This window comes from Ornithorhynchus anatinus, chromosome 14, assembly GCF_004115215.2.
Source record: "Ornithorhynchus anatinus isolate Pmale09 chromosome 14, mOrnAna1.pri.v4, whole genome shotgun sequence".
Lineage (NCBI taxonomy): Eukaryota > Metazoa > Chordata > Mammalia > Monotremata > Ornithorhynchidae > Ornithorhynchus > Ornithorhynchus anatinus.
Genome location: NC_041741.1, coordinates 2,520,132 through 2,540,571, shown reverse-complemented (window position 1 = coordinate 2,540,571; position 20,440 = coordinate 2,520,132). Strand labels below are relative to the sequence as shown.

At 51.3% G+C, this 20,440-nt stretch overlaps 1 protein-coding gene across 13 annotated transcripts in view; it reads left to right on the top strand.

Moving 5' to 3' along the window:
• The window catches only part of KTN1 (kinectin 1), a 61,411-nt gene extending 58,915 nt beyond the window's left edge, over positions 1 to 2,496 (top strand). For all 13 annotated transcript variants that reach the window (XM_029079343.2, XM_029079342.2, XM_029079347.2 and 10 more), the window contains 2 exons: positions 540 to 660; positions 1,969 to 2,496. In XM_029079343.2, coding sequence (XP_028935176.1) covers positions 540 to 660; positions 1,969 to 1,973 — 126 coding nt within the window. In that variant the 3' untranslated portion in view covers positions 1,974 to 2,496. The remainder of the gene's footprint in view (positions 1 to 539; positions 661 to 1,968) is intronic.
• Positions 2,497 to 20,440: the final 17,944 nt, after the last annotated feature.

Genomic DNA, 20,440 nt, shown 5'->3' with positions numbered 1-20,440 from the left:
AAGAGGGTTTGTACTTGAGTTTTAGTACTTTAGTACTGGGGTGTGCAGGATGCCTAATAATAATAATTATGGTACTTATTAAGCGCTTACTAGGTACCAAGCACTTTTCTAAGTACTGGGGTAGATACAAGTTAATCGGGTTGGACACAGCCCCCCGTCCCATATGGGGCTCACACTCTTAATCCCCATTTTACAGATGAGGTAACTGAGGCCCAGAGAAGTGAAATGACTTGCCCAAAGTCACACAGCGGAGCCGGGAATAGAACCCATGACCTCTGACTCCCAAGGCCGGGCTCTTTCCACTGAGCCACGCTGCTTCCCTGTATCTCCCCCAACCCTTAGAACAGTGCTTGGGACAGAGTAAGCGCTTAACAAATACCATCATTCATTATTATTATTATTACCAACTCTGTGGCACTTGCTTCCCCCAAGCGCTTAGTCCAGGGCCCCGCACACAGTGAGCGCTCGATAAACGCCACCGACTGAGTCGTAAAGGAGTCTCATCCGGGGTGGGGCGGGCCGGGCTTCTGTGCCCTCAGGAGGCGACAGAGAAGGAGACGATGTCAGTTAGCCTCAACCAGTCCGTCAGACAACTTCAGCAGCTGCTCCAAGCCGTGAACCAGCAACTCACGAAGGAAAGAGAACACTACCAGATCATAGGTAAGACGAGACCCCCCCGGCGAGGTGGAGAGCGAAGACTCCCCGCCCCTCGAGTCCCGTGCCCGCCTCACGCCATCCGGCATCCGGAGCCTCCCCTATCCCCCGCCTCCCCGACCCCTCGGGCATCCCGTCTCTCGCCAACCTGGACGGGCTCCGGCCTCCCCCTCTGCCCCAGCCACCTCGCCGGGTCACGTGGGCATCTCCCGGTCATCCCGTGGACCCGGCGGCCCCCCGGCCCTTCCCCGAGAGAGCCCAGCCGACGGGAGCAGGGATGGACAGGCTGCCAGCTCGTTGTGGCAGGGGATGCGTGATAACTACAGTATTTGTTAAGCGCTTGCTACGTGCCTAGCGCTTTTCTAAGCGCCGGGGTAGATCCACGGTAGTCAGGCGGGGCCCGGTCCCTGTCCCACATGGGGCTCCCAGTCTTCATCCCCATTTGTGACAGATGAGGGAACTGAGGCGCAGGGAAGCAAAGTGACGTGAAGCGACAGCAGGCGAGATTAGATTAGAACCCAAGGCCCGTGCTCTACCCACTAGGCCGAGCTGCTTCTCTGTGGCCCGGTCATTGTTAGACTGAACTCTCCCAAGTGCTTACTACAGTGCTCCTGCCCACAGTAAACGCTCAATAAATACCATCTACTGACCGACCGATGTCCAAGCGTCTGTCCCGGACTCCCCCCTGGGGCTCCAGACCCGGCCATTAGTCCAATCCAGGATCCCTCCGGACTCCCACCACATTGATTCATTCCTTCCTTCATTCAGTTGTATTTATTGTGTGCAGAGCGCTGCGTTAAGCGCTTGGGAGAGGACAGTGCGACAATAAAAAGACAATTCCCTGCCCTCAGCAGGGGGGGAACCTGGAACATTCCTGCCCCTGCCGCAGGGCTTTCTTGCCCTCCTCTAGCTGAGCCAAGAGGAGACCCCTAAGGAGCTCCATCAACCAGTGGTATCTATCGAGCATTTTCTACATGCAGAGCACTACGCCGAGCGCTCTGGAGAGTCCGGGAAAGTCGGGATTCATTCAGTATATTCGATCGTAATTATCGAGCGCTTACGGTGTGCAGAGCACTGGACTAAGCGCTTGGGAAGTACAGTTCCCCCTCGGGGCTGTCTCCTACCCACCCTGGTCAAGTTCCCTGTTCGGTCCCTCATCCGCTGCCAGGCCGGGGGCTAGGGAAGAAGACCCCTGATGCCCCCCACCCCAACCTGTTCCAAACGGGGTGCCCCCTCTCCCCCAAATATCCGATCCCCCGAGGTTGGGGGGCTCGGTGGGCTTCATCAGCTCCGCGTCTCCTCCTTTCTCCACAGAGTGAAGCCCCAGAGAACCACCAGTTTGAGGAGAGCAGAAGGCACTGTATTATATTTTGCCAAATTAAAGCCTTATTTATGGTTTCACCCTTTCTACTTTGTCAGAAACACTGAGCAGAGTTTTGTCTTTTCTAATCCTCGTTTGACTACTGAATTGGGAGAAAGAGAGAGAGAGAGAGAGAGAGAGAGAGAGAAAAAGAAAAAACCCTCAACTCTGTAGACACCTTCAGAGGTTAGTTTTATATTAAAAGCCATTTGGGTAATTAGACCTTTACATTCCCAAAAATAGAGCAAGCGTGTAATCTTTTATCTTATTTTGCTCCCGAAACTTTGGTTCAGAAGATCACGAGTGGGAATGACGATGTACAATTTAACCTTTTAATACCGACATTGTACACTGTTTTACTTGGATAACATTTTGGGAAATAGCTGCCTCTCTCGAACTTCAAGTAAACACTCCTTTTTTTTGTTGCTAATGTAATCGGTTTTTGTAATGGTGTCAGCAAATAAAGGGATGCTTATTATTCAGATGGAACTCTTGGTCTTTGGGGGTGGTTTTGGGTGTGTATGTGCATTTTTTCTAGTGGTATTTAAGCACTTACTATGTGCCAGGCACTGTACTAAGTGCTGGGATGGATACAAGCTAATTAGGTTGGATACAGTCCCTGCCCCACGCGGGGCTCACAGTCTTCATCCCCGTTTTATAGATGAGGGAACCGAGGCTCAGAGGAGTGAGATGACGTGCCCAAGGTCACCCAGCAATGAGTGGCAGAGCTGGGATTAGAACCCAGGTCCTCTGATGCCCAGGCCTGGGCTCTTTCCACTAGGCCACACTGTATTCCTAAGGGTGTGAAAGTGTAAATTTACACTGCGGTCCGGGTGGGTTTAGAACTGCCTTGAAGTGCTCGACAAATGTCGTTAGAATAAAAACAGAGTAGATAAATTTGGAGCAAAATCAAGAACAGCAGCAGGCAGTGGTAGTGGGAAGTTTTTTCATTTTTTGTAATGTTTTTTAATGGCATTTGTTGATAATAACTGTGGTTCTTGATAAGTGCTTTCTACGTGCCAGGCACTGTTCTAAGCGCTGGGGTGGATCCAAGCAAATCTGGTTGGACACAGTCTCTGTCCCACCTGGGGCTCCGTTTTAATCCCCATTTTACAGATGAGGGAACTGAGGCACGGGGAAGTGAAATGACAAGCCCAAGGTCATAGAGCAGACAAGCAGTGGAGTGCCTGTCTACCTGTTCTGCTTTGTTTTCTTGTTTGTCTCCTCTCCTTCTAGACTGTAAGCCCGTTGTCGGGTAGGGATCGTCTCTATCTGTTGCCAGATTGTACTTTTCAAACGCTTAGTACAGGGCTTTGCACACAGTAAGCGCTCAATAAATATGATTGAATGATTAGAACCTAGGTCCTCACTGTGTGCCTGGCACGGAACGCTAAACAAATGCCATTCTTCTGGTCATCATCATTAGACTGTAAGGCCGTGGTGGGCAGGAAATGTGTTTGTTGTACTCTCCCAACTGCTTAATACAGTGCTCCTGCACATAGTAAGCACTCAATAAATGTGATCGAATGAATGAATTATTATTATCGGGTGAGACAGTAGACCAGGGATACGGAGGATATTAGACTTCAATCTTCTCTGGTAGCAATACACTGCTGAGATTTCAGCAAACTCCCCAGCTGTTGAACGTTGCTTTGTTAGTTCCCAGGTGGGGGTGATCAAATTAGCTCATCGCCATGACAACCTTCTGTCCTCTACCGCGTTTTGAAACTCTGGTGGGTGGGTTTGTGCTTATGGGGGCCTTAAATCTTCAGCTCCCACTGGCTCCCAGGTGGGAGCGATCCAATAAGCTCCTCTCCGGGACAAATTCCTGCCCTGTGCAAGGTTTTGAAGCTCAGGCGGGTGGAGATTATGGGCCTTATCTCTCAGTGGCTCCTGGAGGGAGGAATCCCCTCTGACCGCAGGTTTTAGAGCTGACACAGAGTCCGCTTCGGGTCTCCGAGCCGCCTGCTTCCAGAGGAAAGTGGACAGGGGTCGAGGGGGTCGGAAAACCAGAGATGGGGCCAGGAGAGGGGACGTCGACCCACCGATACCCTCGGTTGAGCATCTACTGTGCTCAGAGCGCCTGGGAGAGGACGTTGAGTTTATAGACTGGATTCCTGGCCTCAAGGAGGGCCCAGTCTGTAGAGGGAGGGGAAACAGCAATCCATCCATCGTATTTATTGAGCGCTTACTCTGCGCTGAGCACTGCGGTACGTGCTTGGGAGAGGACAAAAAATTAGCAGACGAGTATCCTGCCCATAAGGAGCTTCCAGTCTAGAGGACTTCAAGAAATCCAGGAAGAGGGGGCAAGGGGAAAGAGGACGCGAAGAAATGCTTTGGTCTTGGACTAAAGTTTGCCGGTGGAGAAATGTGACCAACCTGCCCCTCCTCGACCTGTCAGGTAAAAAAGAAAAAATGAACTCACCCCCCTCCTGCTTCTTTGCAAACTTTCCTGGCCTTTCATCTTACTCCTCTCTGCCCTCCCTCCTCACCACCCACTTCACTGTCCTGAGAAGCGGCTTCTAGTGTCTAGAGCCCGGCCCTGGACGTCGGAAGGTCATGGGTTCTAATTCCGGCTCCGCCACTTGTCTGCTGTGTGACCTGGGGCCGGTCACTTCACTTCTGTCTGCCTGTTACCTCATCTGTAAAATGGGGATTGAGACTGTGAGCCCCACGTGGGACGGGGACTACGTCCAACCCGATTTGTTTGTAGCCACCCCGGCGCCTAATACAGTGCCTGAAATATAGTAAGGGCTTAAACAAATCTGGCAATTTTTATTACTATTATTCCCCAAATAGCGGTGGTGTTTAATAAACGCCTCCCAGGCACTAAAACACTGTGCTAAACGGTGGGGTAGATTCAGAATAATCAGATGAGACCAGGCCCCTATCCCTCATGGGGCTCAGAGTCTAAGTGGAAGGAGTAACGTGTATTACGTAGTTCTAACAAATGTAATGATTATATGTTATAAATTACTAATTCATATTTATCTCCCCCTCTAGACTGTAGGCTTGTTAATGGGCAGACAAGAACAATAGCAATAAATAGAATCAAGATCTATGACCTTTAATCATTGCTAAACGCTTACTACGTGCCAGGCACTGTATTAAGCATTGGGGTAGGTACAGACTAAAGAGGTTGGACACAATCCCTGTCCTGCATGAGGCTCACAGTCTTAATCCCCATAATGATCATTTACAGCTCTTTGCACACAGTAACTGCTCAATAAATAGGACTGAATGAATGAAATTCGATGGAGGGTGATTTGGGTTTTTTTTTTTTTTCCCCACTTTGCAACTGGATTTGAGATTTCTTGCTGGCTCGGTGATGGAAGGGCCAGGAAGAGATTGTAAGTGTGGGAGGAAACAGTCATCCATCTCCTTCCCCTCCCCGTTCCTCCTCCTCCTCCTCCTCCTCCTCACCCATTAGGGAGAACAATTAAACCCCTGATGGGCTCTGCGGACACAGTGAAGCGGAACCAGTGACTTATTTATAATTTATGGAGATGGTAACTAAGCCTTCCAGCCGAGGGCCGCCAGGTCTGCTCGGGGCGGGTGGAGAGAGGCTAATGGGTGGGAAGGAGCGGCTGCCAACCTCGCTGGAAAGACCTGGATTGGAATAATAATTAGGGTGCTCGTTAAGTGCTTATTATGTGCCGAGCACTGTTCGAAGTGCTGCGGGAGATGCAAGGAAGTCAATCCCCGTCCCACAGAGGGCTCACACTCTTAATCCTCATTTTACAGATGAGGTTACTGAGGGGCAGAGGGGTGAAGTGGCTTGCCCAAGGATGTATTCGGGGGCGGGGGGAGGGCGAGTGTCAGAGGCCCCGTCACCATGGTGAGAAATGTATGTAGGATGGAGGTTTAGCCTCCCTGACCCTTCCAAAAAGCCTTCCCAACTCAGCCCTCGTTTCCTCTTCTCCCACTCCCTTCTGCATTGCCCTTTCACTTCAATCGTATTTACTGAGCGCTTACTGTGTGCAGGACACTGTACCGAGCCCCTGGGAGGGGCCCATACAACAGTAAGCAGACACATTCCCTGCCCACGGGGAGTTTACGGCCTAGAGGGGTTTTGCACGTGAATCCACACCCTTTATTCACCCCTCCCTCAGCCCCAGAGCCCTTTAATCATTGTTAAGCGCTTACTACGTGCCAGGCGCTGTATTAAGCACTGGGGTAGGTACAAACTAATGAGGTTGGGCACAGTCCCTGTCCCACATGGGGCTCACAGTCTTAATCCCCATTTTCCAGACGAGGTAACTGAGGCCCAGAGAAGTGAAGTGACTCGAGGCCCAGCGGGCAAGCGGCGAAGTCGGGATTAGAACCCAGTTCCTTCCGACTCCCAGGCCCGGACTCCATCCGCCTGACAGCTCTGCTTTGAGTCCAAGAAACCCGCCCCCAGATGCAAGATCCCGGAAAGATCTCTGGGGTGCCGCCTTCACACACTCCAATTAATTTGTTAATTGATGGGATTTATTGAGCACCTCCTAGGTGTGGAGGACTGAAGTCAGCGCCTGGGAGAGGACTAAAGAGAAGAGCCAATTTCCCAAAAGGACAGTCAAACAACCGTAGTGACGTCTACCCCGAAGGAAGCGCCAATCTACTGCTTCCCTGGGCTCCTGCTAATTTCTAAGCATAAATTCCAGCCCTTGCGGCTCAACCGGAATCCAAAAAAGCAATCTGACCTTTCACGGAGAGACTCCCCGACCCGCAGAAGTATGATTCTACCACAGACCTAGTGACCCGATCACCTGTTGGAAGCGAACGTGCCTCTTATATTGTTTTATATTAAACTGTAGTCTCCCAAGAGCTTAGCACACTGCTTTGCACACAGTAGATGCTCGATAAATACCGTTGATTGATTTTCTGTGGCTTTTCCCCAAGGGCTCTGCACAGGGTTTTACATCCCATTAATGCTCAAAAAAGGCTACTACTTGGGAAGCAGCCTGGGGTCGCGGCTGGAGCCCGGGCCTCGGAGTCAGAAGGTCACGGGTCCTAATCCTGGCTCCGCCGCTTGTCTGCTGTGTGACTTTGGGCAAGTCACTTCACTTCTCTGGGCCTCGGTGACCTCATCTGGAAAACGGGGATTGAGACCGTGAGCCCCAGGTGGGACAAGGGCTTGTGACCAACCCGATTTGCTTGTAACCACTCCGGCGCTTATAGTAAGTGCTTAAATAGCATAACTTATTAATTGTTATCACTACACTTAGGTCCCACACCTTCAGAAAAGGTAAAAAAAAAAAAAACCAAGAAGCCTCTAAAAGAGGGGAAAAAAAGGGAGGTGTAAAGATTTTAGTCTGAGTTATGGAAATGGAATGATGTTTTTCCCATCTAGACTGTTAGCTCGCTGTGGGCAAGGAACGTGTCTACCAACTCTGTTGTGCCACAGTCTTCCCAAGCGCTTAGTACAACGTAGGTGCTTGATAAATAATCGACCGATCGGAGGCATCGTGGCCTAGCGGGCCCACAGCTGCGGAAATGGGCGGGTGACGGGATGCTAATAAGAATAGTGGTATTTGTCAAGCGCTTACTATGTGTGCCGGGCACTGTACTAAGCGCTGGGGTGGTTACAAGCAAATTGGGTTGGACGCATTCCCTGTTCCACGTGGGGCTCACAGTCTTACTTCCCATTTTCTAGATGAGGGAAATGAGGGCCAGAGAATAATATAATAATAATGTTGGTGTTTAAGTGCTTGCTATGTGCCGAGCGCTGTTCTAAGCGCTGGGGTAGATACAGGGTAATCAGGTTGATCCACGTGAGGCTCACATCTTCATCCCCATTTTACGGATAACGGAGGCACCGAGAATAATGTTGGTATTTGTTAAGCGCTTACTATGGGCCGAGCACTGTTCTAAGCACTGGGGTAGAAGCAGGGTAATCAGGTTGTCCCACGTGAGGCTCACAGCCTTCATCCCCATTTTACAGATGAGGTAACTCAGGCACCGAGAAGTGAAGTGACTTGCTCAAAGTCACACAGCAGGCAAGGGGCGGAGCTGGGATTAGAACCCATGACCATCTGACTCCCAGGCCTGTAATAATAATAATGATGGTATCTGTGAAGCGCTTACTATGTGCCGAGCACTGTTCAAAGCGCTGTACTCTATCCACTACGCCGTGCGGCCTCTCGGTGCGATTATCCGTGCCGGAGGGGGCCGAAAGTCCAGGTTGCGGGCGTCGGGTTGGCACAGGAGACGGCAGGGCTCTGCCAGCATCTGCCCATCAGGGGGCGACAAGTCCACTTGCCTGGACGACCGACACGGTGACCCCACCGGAGGCCCCCCCCCCCCGGGGGCAACTTGGCATTCCGTTGGGCACAAAGTGGGGGTGGGAAGTTTAGTGACAGTCTCCCCGCCGGGCACGCCAGGTCACAAATGTCCCCCGGGACATCCGAGCGGGATCCCGGCCGGCCAGTCGGGGTCCGGAACGGATGGGCGTGATTCGTCGGGAAACCAGAGACATAGTGTGGCCTAGTGACTACAGCCCGGGCCTGGGATTCAGAAGGATTCATTCAATAGTATTTATTGAGCGCTTACTATGTGCAGAGCACTGTACTAAGCGCTTGGGATGAACAAGTCGGCAACAGATAGAGACGGTCCCTGCCGTTTGACGGGCGCACGGTCTAATCGGGCTCTACTCCCGGCTCCACCACTTGCTGTGCCTGGGCAAGTCGCTTTGTATTTTTTTTGTATTTGTTGGTATTTAAGCGCTTACTATGTGCAGAGCACTTTTCTAAGCGCTGGGGTAGATACAGGGTAATCAGGTTGTCCCACGTGAGGCTCACAGTCAATCCCCATTTTACAGATGAGGTGACTGAGGCACAGAGAAGTGAAGTGACTTGCCCACAGTCACACAGCCGACAAGTGGCAGAGCCGGGATTCGAACTCGTGACCTCTGACTTCCAAGCCCGTGCTCTTTCCATTGAGCCACGCTGCTTCTCTTTGCTTCTCTGGGCCTCAGTTCCCTCATCTGGAAAATGGGGATCGAGACTGTCGGCCCAAGGACTGTGTCCAACCCGATTAACCCGTGTATGTACCCCGGCGCTTAGAACAGTGCCTGACACATAGTTTGTACCCATTATAGATGAGAGAATGGATCGCATCGTCCCCTACCAAACGCTTAGTTTAGTGCTCCTCACACGTAAGCGCCCGATGGGTGCCATCGCTCGGAATCCGGAGAGGTGAAACGACTCGGCCGAGGTGGCACGGCGAAGCCGGTGGTGGAGCGGAGATTAGAACCCAGATCTCTCGACTCCCAGACCCAGCTCCGTCCACTAGGCCTCCGTGAAACGGGGTCCCCCAAGTGGGGCAGGGACTGCGTCCAACCTGATTTGCTCTTATCCACCCCAGCGCTCAGTGCCCGGCACAGAGTAAGCGCTTAACAAACACCAGTAGCTGCATTAATACATAAATTGATAAAGCTGCTTAATAAAGCCGTGCGGATCCGCGTCCCTCCTCCACACTTGGCCAGTCTGACGGCAACCCCCGCGATATTTCCCTGGCGGGATATCGCCTGTTTACCCAGGCTTTTCCTGATGCGGGGAGGGGGGCCGGGCTCGGTTGAGCCGTGGAGGCGGCGGGAGTGAAGAGGGTGAAGCCCAACAGAGGGTGGGAGCTGTTTCCCCGGGGCGTCGGGCCTAGTTCCGCCACGAGGCTGAGCCCGGTTTCCCGGTGCTCCCCCTCCCTCGAAGCCAAAGCTCCCTCCGTGTCCCCCCCGCGACCGCTTTAGCCGTCCCGTCCCCGGAGGGAGGAGGTCGGAGGCCACGCTCACAATTTCCGGGCAGAACCGCGTCCCTCCCCGCCGCCCCTCGCGCCGCTGACGCCAACCGGGGCAGGGGCCCGGCCGCTGCTTGCACTCCTCGCCCCTGCTGATAAGGAAAGGGAAGTTCTCCACCTCACTGCCCTTACTACTCTCTCTGCAATAATAATGATGGTATTTGTTAAGTGCTTACTATGTGCTAAGCACTGGGGTAGATACAGGGTAATCAGGTTGTCCCACGTGGGGCTCACGGTTTTTAAGCCCCATTTTCCAGATGAGGTAACTGAGCCACAGAGAGGTGAAGTGGCTTGCCCAAAGTCACGCAGCTGCTAAGAGCCGGGATTGGAACCCACAACCTCTGACTCCCAAGCCCGGGCTCTTTCCGCTGGGGCTGAGGAATTAGGGGGATTAAGACTGTCGGCCCAAACCGATTAGCCTGTGTGTACCCCAGCGCTTAGGACAGTACCCGACACGTAGTTTATACCCATTACGGGCGAGGGAACGGATTGCATCGTCCTCTACCGAAAGCTTAGTTTAGTGCTCCTCACACAGTAAGCGCCCTAATCAATCCCATCGCTCGTGGAGAGAGTCTGGGCTTGGGAGACAGAGGTCATGGGTTCTAATCCCGGCTCCGCCGCTTGCCAGCCGTGTGACTTTGGGCAAGTCACTTCACTTCTCTGGGCCCCAGTTACCTCATCTGTAAAATGGAGATTAAGACTGTGAGCCCCAAGTGGGACAACCTGATTCCCCTGTGCCTACCCCAGCGCTTAGAACAGTGCTCTGCACATAATAAGTGCTTAACAAATACCAACATTATTATTATTATTATTATTATCGCTCCCCATTCTACAGATGAGGGAACTGAAGCCCGGGGAAGTGCCACGCTGCTCTTTCCCCCTCTTTGACTCAGGAAGACGGGGACGGCGCTCGATGGGGTAATCTTACATCCTACCCGGGCACGGGATCGGAGTCCAGATCGAATTTCCACAGCGCAGAGACAGCTGAAGGACGGGGCCTGCCGACAAACGGAATCCCCGGGGCCGTGGGGGCGGGCGAGTCTCAGCGTTAAAGAGTTAATCCCATCTGTACACAAGTTATGGAGCTGAGTAAATTTGTCTTTGAGGAAGGCTGGCATAAAACTGCCAGAGTGGCGTACACGGTGGCAACGGTCGAATATCTTCATCGTGGGCACCTGCCTGCTGGGAAAACAGGTGCCGAAGGGCTACCTGTGGCATTCGTTAAGCGCTTGCTATGTGCCAGGCACTGTACTAAGCGCTGGGGTGGATACCGGCAAATCGGGTTGGGCACAGTCCCTGTCCCCCCTGGGGCTCACAGTCTCGATCCCCATTTTACAGAAGAGGCCCAGAGAAATGAAGTGACTTGCCCAAGGTCACCCAGCAGATGTGGCAGAGCCAGGATTAAAACCCATGACCTTCTGATTCCCAGGTCGGTGCTAATTAAAGACTAATGAACCATCAGGACCCTGACCATTGGGTTTTTTTGATGAGGTCTTCTCTGGCCATTCTACAAAACCCAATGGGGAAAAGCTCCCAGTGGGGATCTTGGAATCATACAATTTCTTTTTTAATGATATTCGTTACGCTCTTACCATGTGCCAGGCACTGTGCTCAGCACTGGAGTAGATACAAGGTAGTCAGGTTGGACACAATCCCTATCCCACATGGGGATTCCAGTCAGAGAACGGGTAAAGAACCCCATTTTCCAGCGGAGGAGACACAGGCCCGGCAAAGTGACGTGCTCAAGGCCACGCAGCCAAGTGGCGGATGGGGGATTAGAACCCAGATCCTCTGCCAGGCCCTGGGTTCTAACCACCTGGCCCCGCTGCTTCCTCCTCCAGATATCACATCACAGCACCGAGAGGACACGTGACCCGCGAGTTGTTTTGGAGTCGGTGAATCGAGAGAGGAGGAAGGCCAGCGCTTTCACCGTTCTAATGACAGGGGGTGGGTTGAATCATCTCCCTCTTTTATGTGCACTTTCTGGAGGACTTCGGCCGTAAAGAGCTATGGATTTTTCTCCGCCGCTTTCAGCAGGTTTATCGACTCCTCCGGGCCAGTGAGACATCAAAGCCCAGCCTGCCGGGCCTCTCAGGAGTAGGCTGGGGTGTGACATCTTGCCATTTATCCTCCGTTCTCGGTTCTCTCCGTCCCCCGTCCCCCCATCTTTCTCCATCGAGGCAGGATGAAAGACAGTGCGGGCCAAGGGCCACCGTAAGTCCTCACTGCCCTGCTGATCTTGGATCTATCCCGGTGCTCAGTACAGTGCTTGGCACGTGCCTGGTATTCCGCCCTCGAGTCGTCTCCGACCCAAAGCGACTCCATGGACGCATCTCTCCCTGAACGCCCCGCTGTCCATCTTCAGTCGTTCCCGTCGTGGATCCGTAGAGTTTTCTCGGGAAAAATCCGGAAGCGGTTGACGGTTGCCACCTTCTGCGCGGTAAATTTGAGTCTCCTCCATCACTCCCATACCTCTGCTGCCCAGAACGGGCGAGTTTCGACTTGTAGCGGATTGTTTCCTACCTCTGTTGTTCTCTTCGAAGAGCTTACTACAGAGCCGTATGTATAGATATCTGTAATTTATTAACGTACATTAATGTCTCTCTCCCCCTCTAGACCATGAGCTCACAGTGGGCGGGGAACGTGTCTGTTGTTGAGCCCCATGTGGGACAGGGACCGTGTCTAATCCAGATTGCTTGTATCCACCCCAGTGCCGTGCCTGGCACGGAGTAAGCACTTGACACTGCGTGGCTTAGTGGAAAGAGCATGGGCTTGGGAGTCAGAGGTCGTGGGTTCTAATCCCGGCTCCGCCCCTTAGCAGCTGGGTGACTTTGGGCAAGTCGCTTAATTTCTCTGGGCCTCAGTTACCTCATCTGTAAAATGGGGATTAAGACCGTGAGCCCCACGTGGGACAACCTGATTACCTTGTTTCTACCCCAGCGCTCAGAACAAAGCTTGGCACGTAGTAAGCGCTGAACAAATACCGTCATTATTATGCGGAGGGGCGTCGTGGTTGCCCGCTGGATCTGAAGCTAGAAACGCTTAGGAACACATAGTAAAAGCAAAAAGACAGTCCCAGCCTTCAGATCCAGCTTGGAGGATGTGGGCGGCGGGGAGGCGGATGTTCTGAGTTCACTGACCCAGAATCACAGGTTTCGGGGTGGCCATTCATTCAGTGGTATTTATTGAGCGCTTACTATGTGCAGAGCACCGTACTAAGCGTGGGGGGAAGGGACGGGGAGTCCCACTTGAAAAGGGAGTTCTCTGCTTCTCCTCTGGGCCTTTCGGGGTTCAGAGAGAGCCAACCCCAGTGACCTCTCACGAGGTGCCTCTTTGAGGTCGGTCAGTGGTGAACCTTGCACATTTGCGATGGCGGAAATAATAATAATCATAACGGCGGTATCTCGTTAAGCGCTTACTAGGTGCCAGGAGCGGTTCTAAGCGCCGGGATGGATACTCAGATAATCGGGTTGGACCCAGTCCCTGTCCCACGTAAGGTTCACGGTCTTAACCCTCAGCTTCCTGATGAGGGAACTGAGGCCCAGAGAAGTGAAGTGACTTGCCCGAGGTCATCCAGCAGACAAGCGGCGGAGCCGGGATTAGAAGCTGGGTCCTTCTGACTCCCGGGCCTGGGCTCTAGCCACCGGGCCGTGCTGCTTCTCAAACTGCACGGAACGTTGCGCACCCGGGTCGGAATCCGGGTCCGGAAATAAATTAAGGCTCCCGGATGTCGACTGACAATTATGATCCTTAACTATACCTGCTAAGTCTTCTCCCAAATTTGTTTTCAGTAGCCTGGACATACAATAGCCATCTATTAAGAAGGTAGCATATATATCGTCCAGAGGCAGTGCGGCCTATTGGTTAGGCCCTGGGGCTGGGAGTCAGAAGGACCTGGGTTCTAATCCGAGCTCTGCCACTTGTCTGCCGGGTGAATTTGGGCGAGTCGTTTCACTTCTCTGGGTCTCAGTTACCTCGTCTGTAAAAGGGGGATGAAGACTCTCAGACCCCGTGTAGGACATGGACGGTGTCCAACCCGATTAGCTTGTATCCCTCCCCAACGCTTAGTACAGCGCCTGGCACATAGTGGTACTTAACAGATACAATATCAGCAATAATAATAAAACTGTAAGCTCATTGGGGGCAGGGGATTTCTTTGTTTATTGTTCTATGGTACTCTCCCCATCGCTTAGTACAGTGCTTTGCACACAGTAAGCACTCAATAAATACGATTGAATTTAATGGGCAGCCTTGGAAGATAGGACACCTCAGAAATGCTCAGAAGGAGGAGTTCCCAAGGAGATTTGTGTGCTGCCATTTTGAGATATCTGGTTCTGCAAAGGCTAATTCGCAAGCGCGTAAGAAAACGAATGCGGTGACTGTAATATTCCAGGCTCATCTATTTATTAAGTTCTTTTTATATCGCAATTGAGCAGATGTCTTCTAGCTCACAATACGGCTCTCTTCACAAGCGGGGAGGCGGGGTGTCCGGGTAACACAAGCGACATTTATCCCTGGAGTGAAAATATTTGCAAAATACAGCAAAATGGCCAAATTGGAAAAAATTTAAAAAAAGGCCCCGAGGGGGTTGGTGGGTGGGCGGGCGGGGGTGTGGGTTGTGAGTCACGGATTCCTCCGATCGACACGTAACCGCGAGGATTCGGGCCCAATCTGGAAGTTCTCATTTTTGGCTTTTGGTCTCCAGAAAAGGGAAGCAGCATGGAGTAGTGGATAGAACACGGGCCTGGGAGTCAGAAGGTCATGGGTTCTAATCCTCGCTCTGTCGCTCGTCTGCCGTATGGCCTTGGGCCAGTCACTTCACTTCTCTGGGCCTCAGTGACCTCATCCGGAAAATGGGGATGGAGACTGTGAGCCCCATGCAGGACAGGGACTGTGACCAACCTGATTTGCTTGTATCCACCCCAGCGCTTAGTAATAAGAATAACGATGGTATTTGTTAAGCGCTTAGTATGTTCCAGACACTGTACTAAAGCTCTGGGGTGGATACAAGCAAATTGAGTTGGACACATTCCCTGTCCCACGTGGGGCTCACGGTCTCAATCCCCATTTTATAGATGAGGTCACTGAGGCCAGGGAAGTGAAGTGACTTGGCCGAGGTCATATAAGTGATGTAGCTGGGATTAGAACCCATGACCTTTTAACTCCCAGGCCCGTGCTCTAACCACTAGACCACGGTGCTTCCGCGGTGTCCGGCCTGATCAGCTTGTCTCTACCCCAGCGCTTAGAACAGTGCTTGACTTAGGGTTAAACGCTTAACAAATACAATAATTATAAAATAATGGATAAAACTGAATAGAACAGAATAATCACTGTGCTAATTTAGTGCTCACTGTGTGCCCAGCACTGTACTAAACACCGGGGGAAACAGAAAATCACTGGGCTGGACACTGGCCCTATCCCACATGGGGCTTATAGTTGAAGAAAGAGGGAGAACCAGTGGGTGGGAAGAGCAGGTTTTGATTCCCCATTTTACAGATGAGGAAACCGAGGCACGGAGAAGGGAAGCCACTTTCCCAAGGGGACCCAGCGGGCAAGTGGCGGAGGCAGGATTAGAACCCAACTCCTTTGACTCTCAGGTCCCTGCTCTTTCCACTAGGCCATGCCTCCCCCCTTCCAAAAGGGTAACTGCAGTACGAGCCTTGATTAGCTCATTTCAAAGGGAGCAGCAGCAGGCTGGCATTTGCCAACATCGGAGGGTACAGAAAGAAGGCGGCTGAGCTGGGGCACCCCAGATTTCTTGGGTCTAAGGGGCACAGGGAGTAGGAGCAGCGAAAGAGCCCGGGCTTGGGAGTCAGAGGTCGTGGGGTCTAATCCCGCTCCGCCGCTTGTCAGCTGTGTGACTTTTCTGAAGTCGCTTGACTTCTCTGTGCCTCAGTGACCTCATCTGTAAAATGGGGATTAAGATAGTGAGCCCCACGTGGGACAACTTGATCACCTTGTATTTCCCCCCCCCCAGTGCTTAGAACAGTGCTTAGCACATAGTAAGCGCTTAACAAATACCATTATTATTCTTATTATTCACCCCATGACAGAAGGGCAGCTGTGGCACGTCTGAAATAGGCTGGCGAGGTCTTGTGTTTTTCACACCCGCAAGGGCGATTACTTCCGATTTAGAGATGTCTCTAAGGAGGTGGGGGAGGTGTCAGTGGAGGGGTCTAGACTAGTGGAAAGAGGAAGGACCTGGGTTCTAATCCCGCCTCCTCCACCTGTCTGCTGAGTGACCTTTGCTTCCCTGGGCCTCACCTCCCTCATCTGGAAAAAGGGGATTAAGACTATGAGCCCCAGGTGGGACTTGGACCGGGACCAACCTGATGAGCTTGGATCTACCCCGGCACTTAGAACAGTGCCTGGCACAAAGTAAGCGCTTAACAAATGCCGTTTAAAAAATGGAAAAAGGCAGAGAGCTAGTGAGGAGATCATCTTCAAGGAGAAATATTCATTCGTCGTCATTGATTCGGACTTCTATTTCACAGTGCCCGGGAGTGTCCAGTTTTTCTTAAATGAAATTCTGACAGGGTTTCCCGAGACCACCGCTAAAGAAACGGTGTCTGGATGGCAAAGCCGTCTTTGGCAGGCAGAAAGTCAATGTAGGTCTTCCCTTGGGGGTAAGGAAAAAAAAGAGATTTTTTTTTTTTTAATGGTTCCTCTCAGCGGGCTCAAATGGACTTGTACTCTCTTAGATATCATTTAAAATGCTTAAATTGTCTTATTAATAGCACAGCTAGTGTCCAGAAACGCTATTTCTGCCTTCGGATTCGCAAGCGGTCCTTGCATTCAGTGGAAACCCAAATCGACTCGGGTAACAAAAGATACGTTAAAGTCCATTTTATTTGTGGGGGGAAGATAAGACTAGTTTTGAGATAACGAGGCTCAGGAAAGGAAATGACTTAAGCGGGAAAATGGCCTTATTAAAGCTATTTTATACATCATGAAAGGGGATTATTCTCGCCTCTTAATAAGTGTAAGGTGCCGCTCGGCGAGAGGCCGACGTGAACCAGGACGTCGAGATAGGTCTCTCGGCCGTACGGACCCTCTCTGGCCAGAAGTCAGGAGGCCCGGCCATCCTAAATTCCCCGATCCGTTTTACGTCCCGGAGCCGACAGGACCGGTTGTTAGAAAAGTGTCGCCGGGTAAGGCCGACAAGCCGTTGAGCAATTCCATCTGGATCTCCTCAAGAGGATAAGGCCGTTTTCCAGGAATTAAACGATGACTTCAGATGAAAAGCGCTACGTGCTGGTACTTGCGTTACCTGAGACCAGGGCTGATGAAATTTCATGCCCAGGTTGACACGACTAGCTCTCTGTGGGCAGGGAACTTGTCTAATAATAATAATAATGTTGGTATTTGTTAAGCGCTTACTATGTGCCGAGCACTGTTCTAAGCGCTGGGGTGGACACAGGGGAATCAGGTTGTCCCACGTGGGGCTCACAGTCTTAATCCCCATTTTACAGATGAGGGAACTGAGGCACCAAGAAGTTAAGCGACTTGCCCAAAGTCACACAGCTGGCAAGTGGCAGAGCCGGGGTTCGAACCCATGACCTCTGACTCCAAAGCCCGTGCTCTTTCCAGTGAGCCACGCTGCTTCTCTACCAATTTAGCGTAACGTTCTTCCCCCCGGGACTGTAAGCTCATTGTGGGCAGGGAACATCCACAGCTCTGTTATACCGCACTCTCCCGCGTGCTTAGTACAGTGCTCGGCACATTCTGAGCGCTCAGTAAACACCCCGATGATGTTCTGCACAGAGTAAGCGTTCAGTAAATACCATCGATGATGATGATCTGTACGTGGCATCTGATAAATATCATTGATGATGATCTGTACATTATGAGTAAATGCAGCGTGACTCAGTGGAAAGAGCCTGGGCTTGGGAGTCAGAGGTTATGGATTCGAATCCCGGTTCTGCCACTTGTCAGCTGTGTGACTGTGGACAAGTCACTTCACTTCTCTGTGCCTCAGTGACCTCATCTGTAAACGGGGAGTACTGTGAGCCTCACGTGGGACAATCTGATTACCTTGTACCTCCCCAAGCGCTTAGATTTGTGCTCTGCACATAGTAAGCGCTTAACAAATACCAACATTATTATTATTATTTAAATAAATACCATTGCTGAGAGCATTCAAACTGAAGAACCAAACCAATCATCTGAGGCAGTGTAGCCTAATGGCTAGAGAGTAGAACTAGAGGTCAGGAGACCTGGTTTCTAGTCCTATCTCTGCCAGAGGCCTGCTGTGTGACCTCTGAGTCACTTAACCTCTCTGGGCCTCCAGTTCCCAACCTGTGAAATAATAATAATAATGTCGGTATTTGTTAAGCACTTACTATGTGCAGAGCACTGTTCTAAGCGCTGGGGGAGATACAGGGTCAACAGGTTGTCCCCCATAGGGCTCACAGTCTTGAGATGAAGATAAGATACTTGCTCTCCCTCTCTCTTAGCTTGGGAGCCTTAGTAGCGTGGCCTAATGGCTAGATCCCGGGCCTGGGATCTGAAGGACCTGGGTTCTAGTTCTGGCTCAGCCACTTGTCTGCTGTGTAGCCTCGGGCAAGTCACTTAACTTCTCTGTGCCTCAGTTCCTTCACCTGTAGAATGGAGACGAAGACCGTGAGCCCCGTGTGGGTCACGGACCGTGTTCAGCCCGATTAGCTTGGGTCCCAGCTCTTTGAACGGTGTTAGACTCGTAGCACTTAACAAATATCATCATCATCATTATTATTATTAGTGTACTTACCCCAGTGTTTAGCACAGTGCCTGGTGTATGGTGAGCACTTAATACCCCAATCATTACTATTATGAGAGCTCATTCATCCTCAGACTAAATGGCAGTCCCCTAATTAGTACTTTCCGAGATTTACGCTGCTTCTTCACCTGAGAGGGTTTGGCAGTGTGCAGAGGAGAAGTTAAATATCACCCCGTCTCGAGTCGAACTTTCCCAGAGGAGCGTTCTTAAAATAAATAAAAAAGAAATAGAATCACCGCTTATAAGAACACCCTTCACCCGGCACTACGGTAAAAATGAAATCAGCGAGGCCCGTGCTAGAACTCGCCTCCCGCTCTCAAAAGGCTAACGGTTTTTATAGCCCGTAGGGATGGGGAGGGGGTTGTGTGCGAGGTGGAGCGGCTTTATAAATCTAATTAGAAAACTGTTTTCGGTTTACGGGGGACCCTCCCCCACCTGCTGCTTCATGGCTCCTAGCTTCGGGGCGCACTTTCGCACCAATTTAGTTACTTGGCTGCAATTTATAAAAGCGAGCCCAGCCCGGAGGAGAAAGCTCATAATAGGAACAGGGGCAGAGCAATAAATAAATTCAGGAGCTCGGTTTCGGCCGGTACAGATCAGCTCGAGTCATTGGTGCCCAAGTCCTTTCTCTCCTATAGATGGAGGAGACCGCCGGCCTGGGTTGGGGAGGGATTTTCCCATTAGGTTATGGACTGTCAGTCGGCGGTGCAGGAGGGGGCCTTGCTGAAATTGGTGGCAGTTTATTCTGCTACAAGGCTTAGGTGCTGCTGCGCTCTCTCCAATCCCTCTCCTCCTTGTTTCTCAAAACCCGGCGTTCTCGGGAGACCCGGGGTCGGGCCGCATGCCGAAACCCACCAGAAGTTGTCATGACCTCACGGAAGGGGGTCTAGAAACAACTTCACTCCCTTGGAATGGAGCAGATTCATGGCCCAAACCTAGTTTTTCAATTCAGTTCCATTCAAATGTATTTATTGAGCGCTTACTGTGTGCAAAGCACTGTAGTCAGGTTAATCCAAACTAATCAGGTTGGACGCAGTCCCTGTCCCACATGGGGCTCACGGTCTTCAGCCCCATTTTACAGATGAGGGAACTGAGGCCCAGAGAAGGGAAGCGACTTGCCCAAAGCCACACAGCAGACCAGCGGCGGAGCCGGGATTAGAACCCATGACCTTCTGCCTCCCAGGCGCGGGCTCGATCCACTAAGCCAAGCTGTATATTACTATCCGTCTCCACCTCTAGACTGTGCGCTTATTGTGGGCTGGGAATGTGTCTGTTTTGAGTACGGTGCTTAGCACACAGTAAGCGCTCAATAAATACATCTGAATGGAATTGAATTGAAAAAATAGGTTTGGGCCATGAATCTGCTCCATTCCAAGTGGGTGAAGATGTTTCTAAACACGACACATCTTTATTCCTCTTAAAAGGACTTTATGCTCCATTCCCTTTGATTTATTCCCTTTAATGGGCTGTGTATGATTAGGGTGCGTATTTTCCTAGTATTAATGGACTTCTGCATCTTGGAATTGCCTAATTAATCCCTGGCTTTCCCTGTGAGTTATAGAATGCTGTGCCTTTATATGATACATATTATACTGGAGGAAAACAACAATCCAGCCTAAAATAATAACTTAATTTCCAATTTCCATTACCAGCAGCATAGACCTTGATTTTTTTCCCTTCTCTCCCCGGAGTTAACCTAAAACCGAAAATTGTTTTTTTTTTTTCCTAATTAAAAACCCATCTCTCGCCTTCATCCCGGGAGAGCTCGAGCCATCGATAGGTGTGATGCCCGTTGTAGTTTTGAATCATTTTCGATCATGGTGGGTCACCCCGACTCTTCTAGAGACCCCCAAACTCAGGAGAGCGAGGTCCCCGGGGCTCTTAGAGGCTGGTGG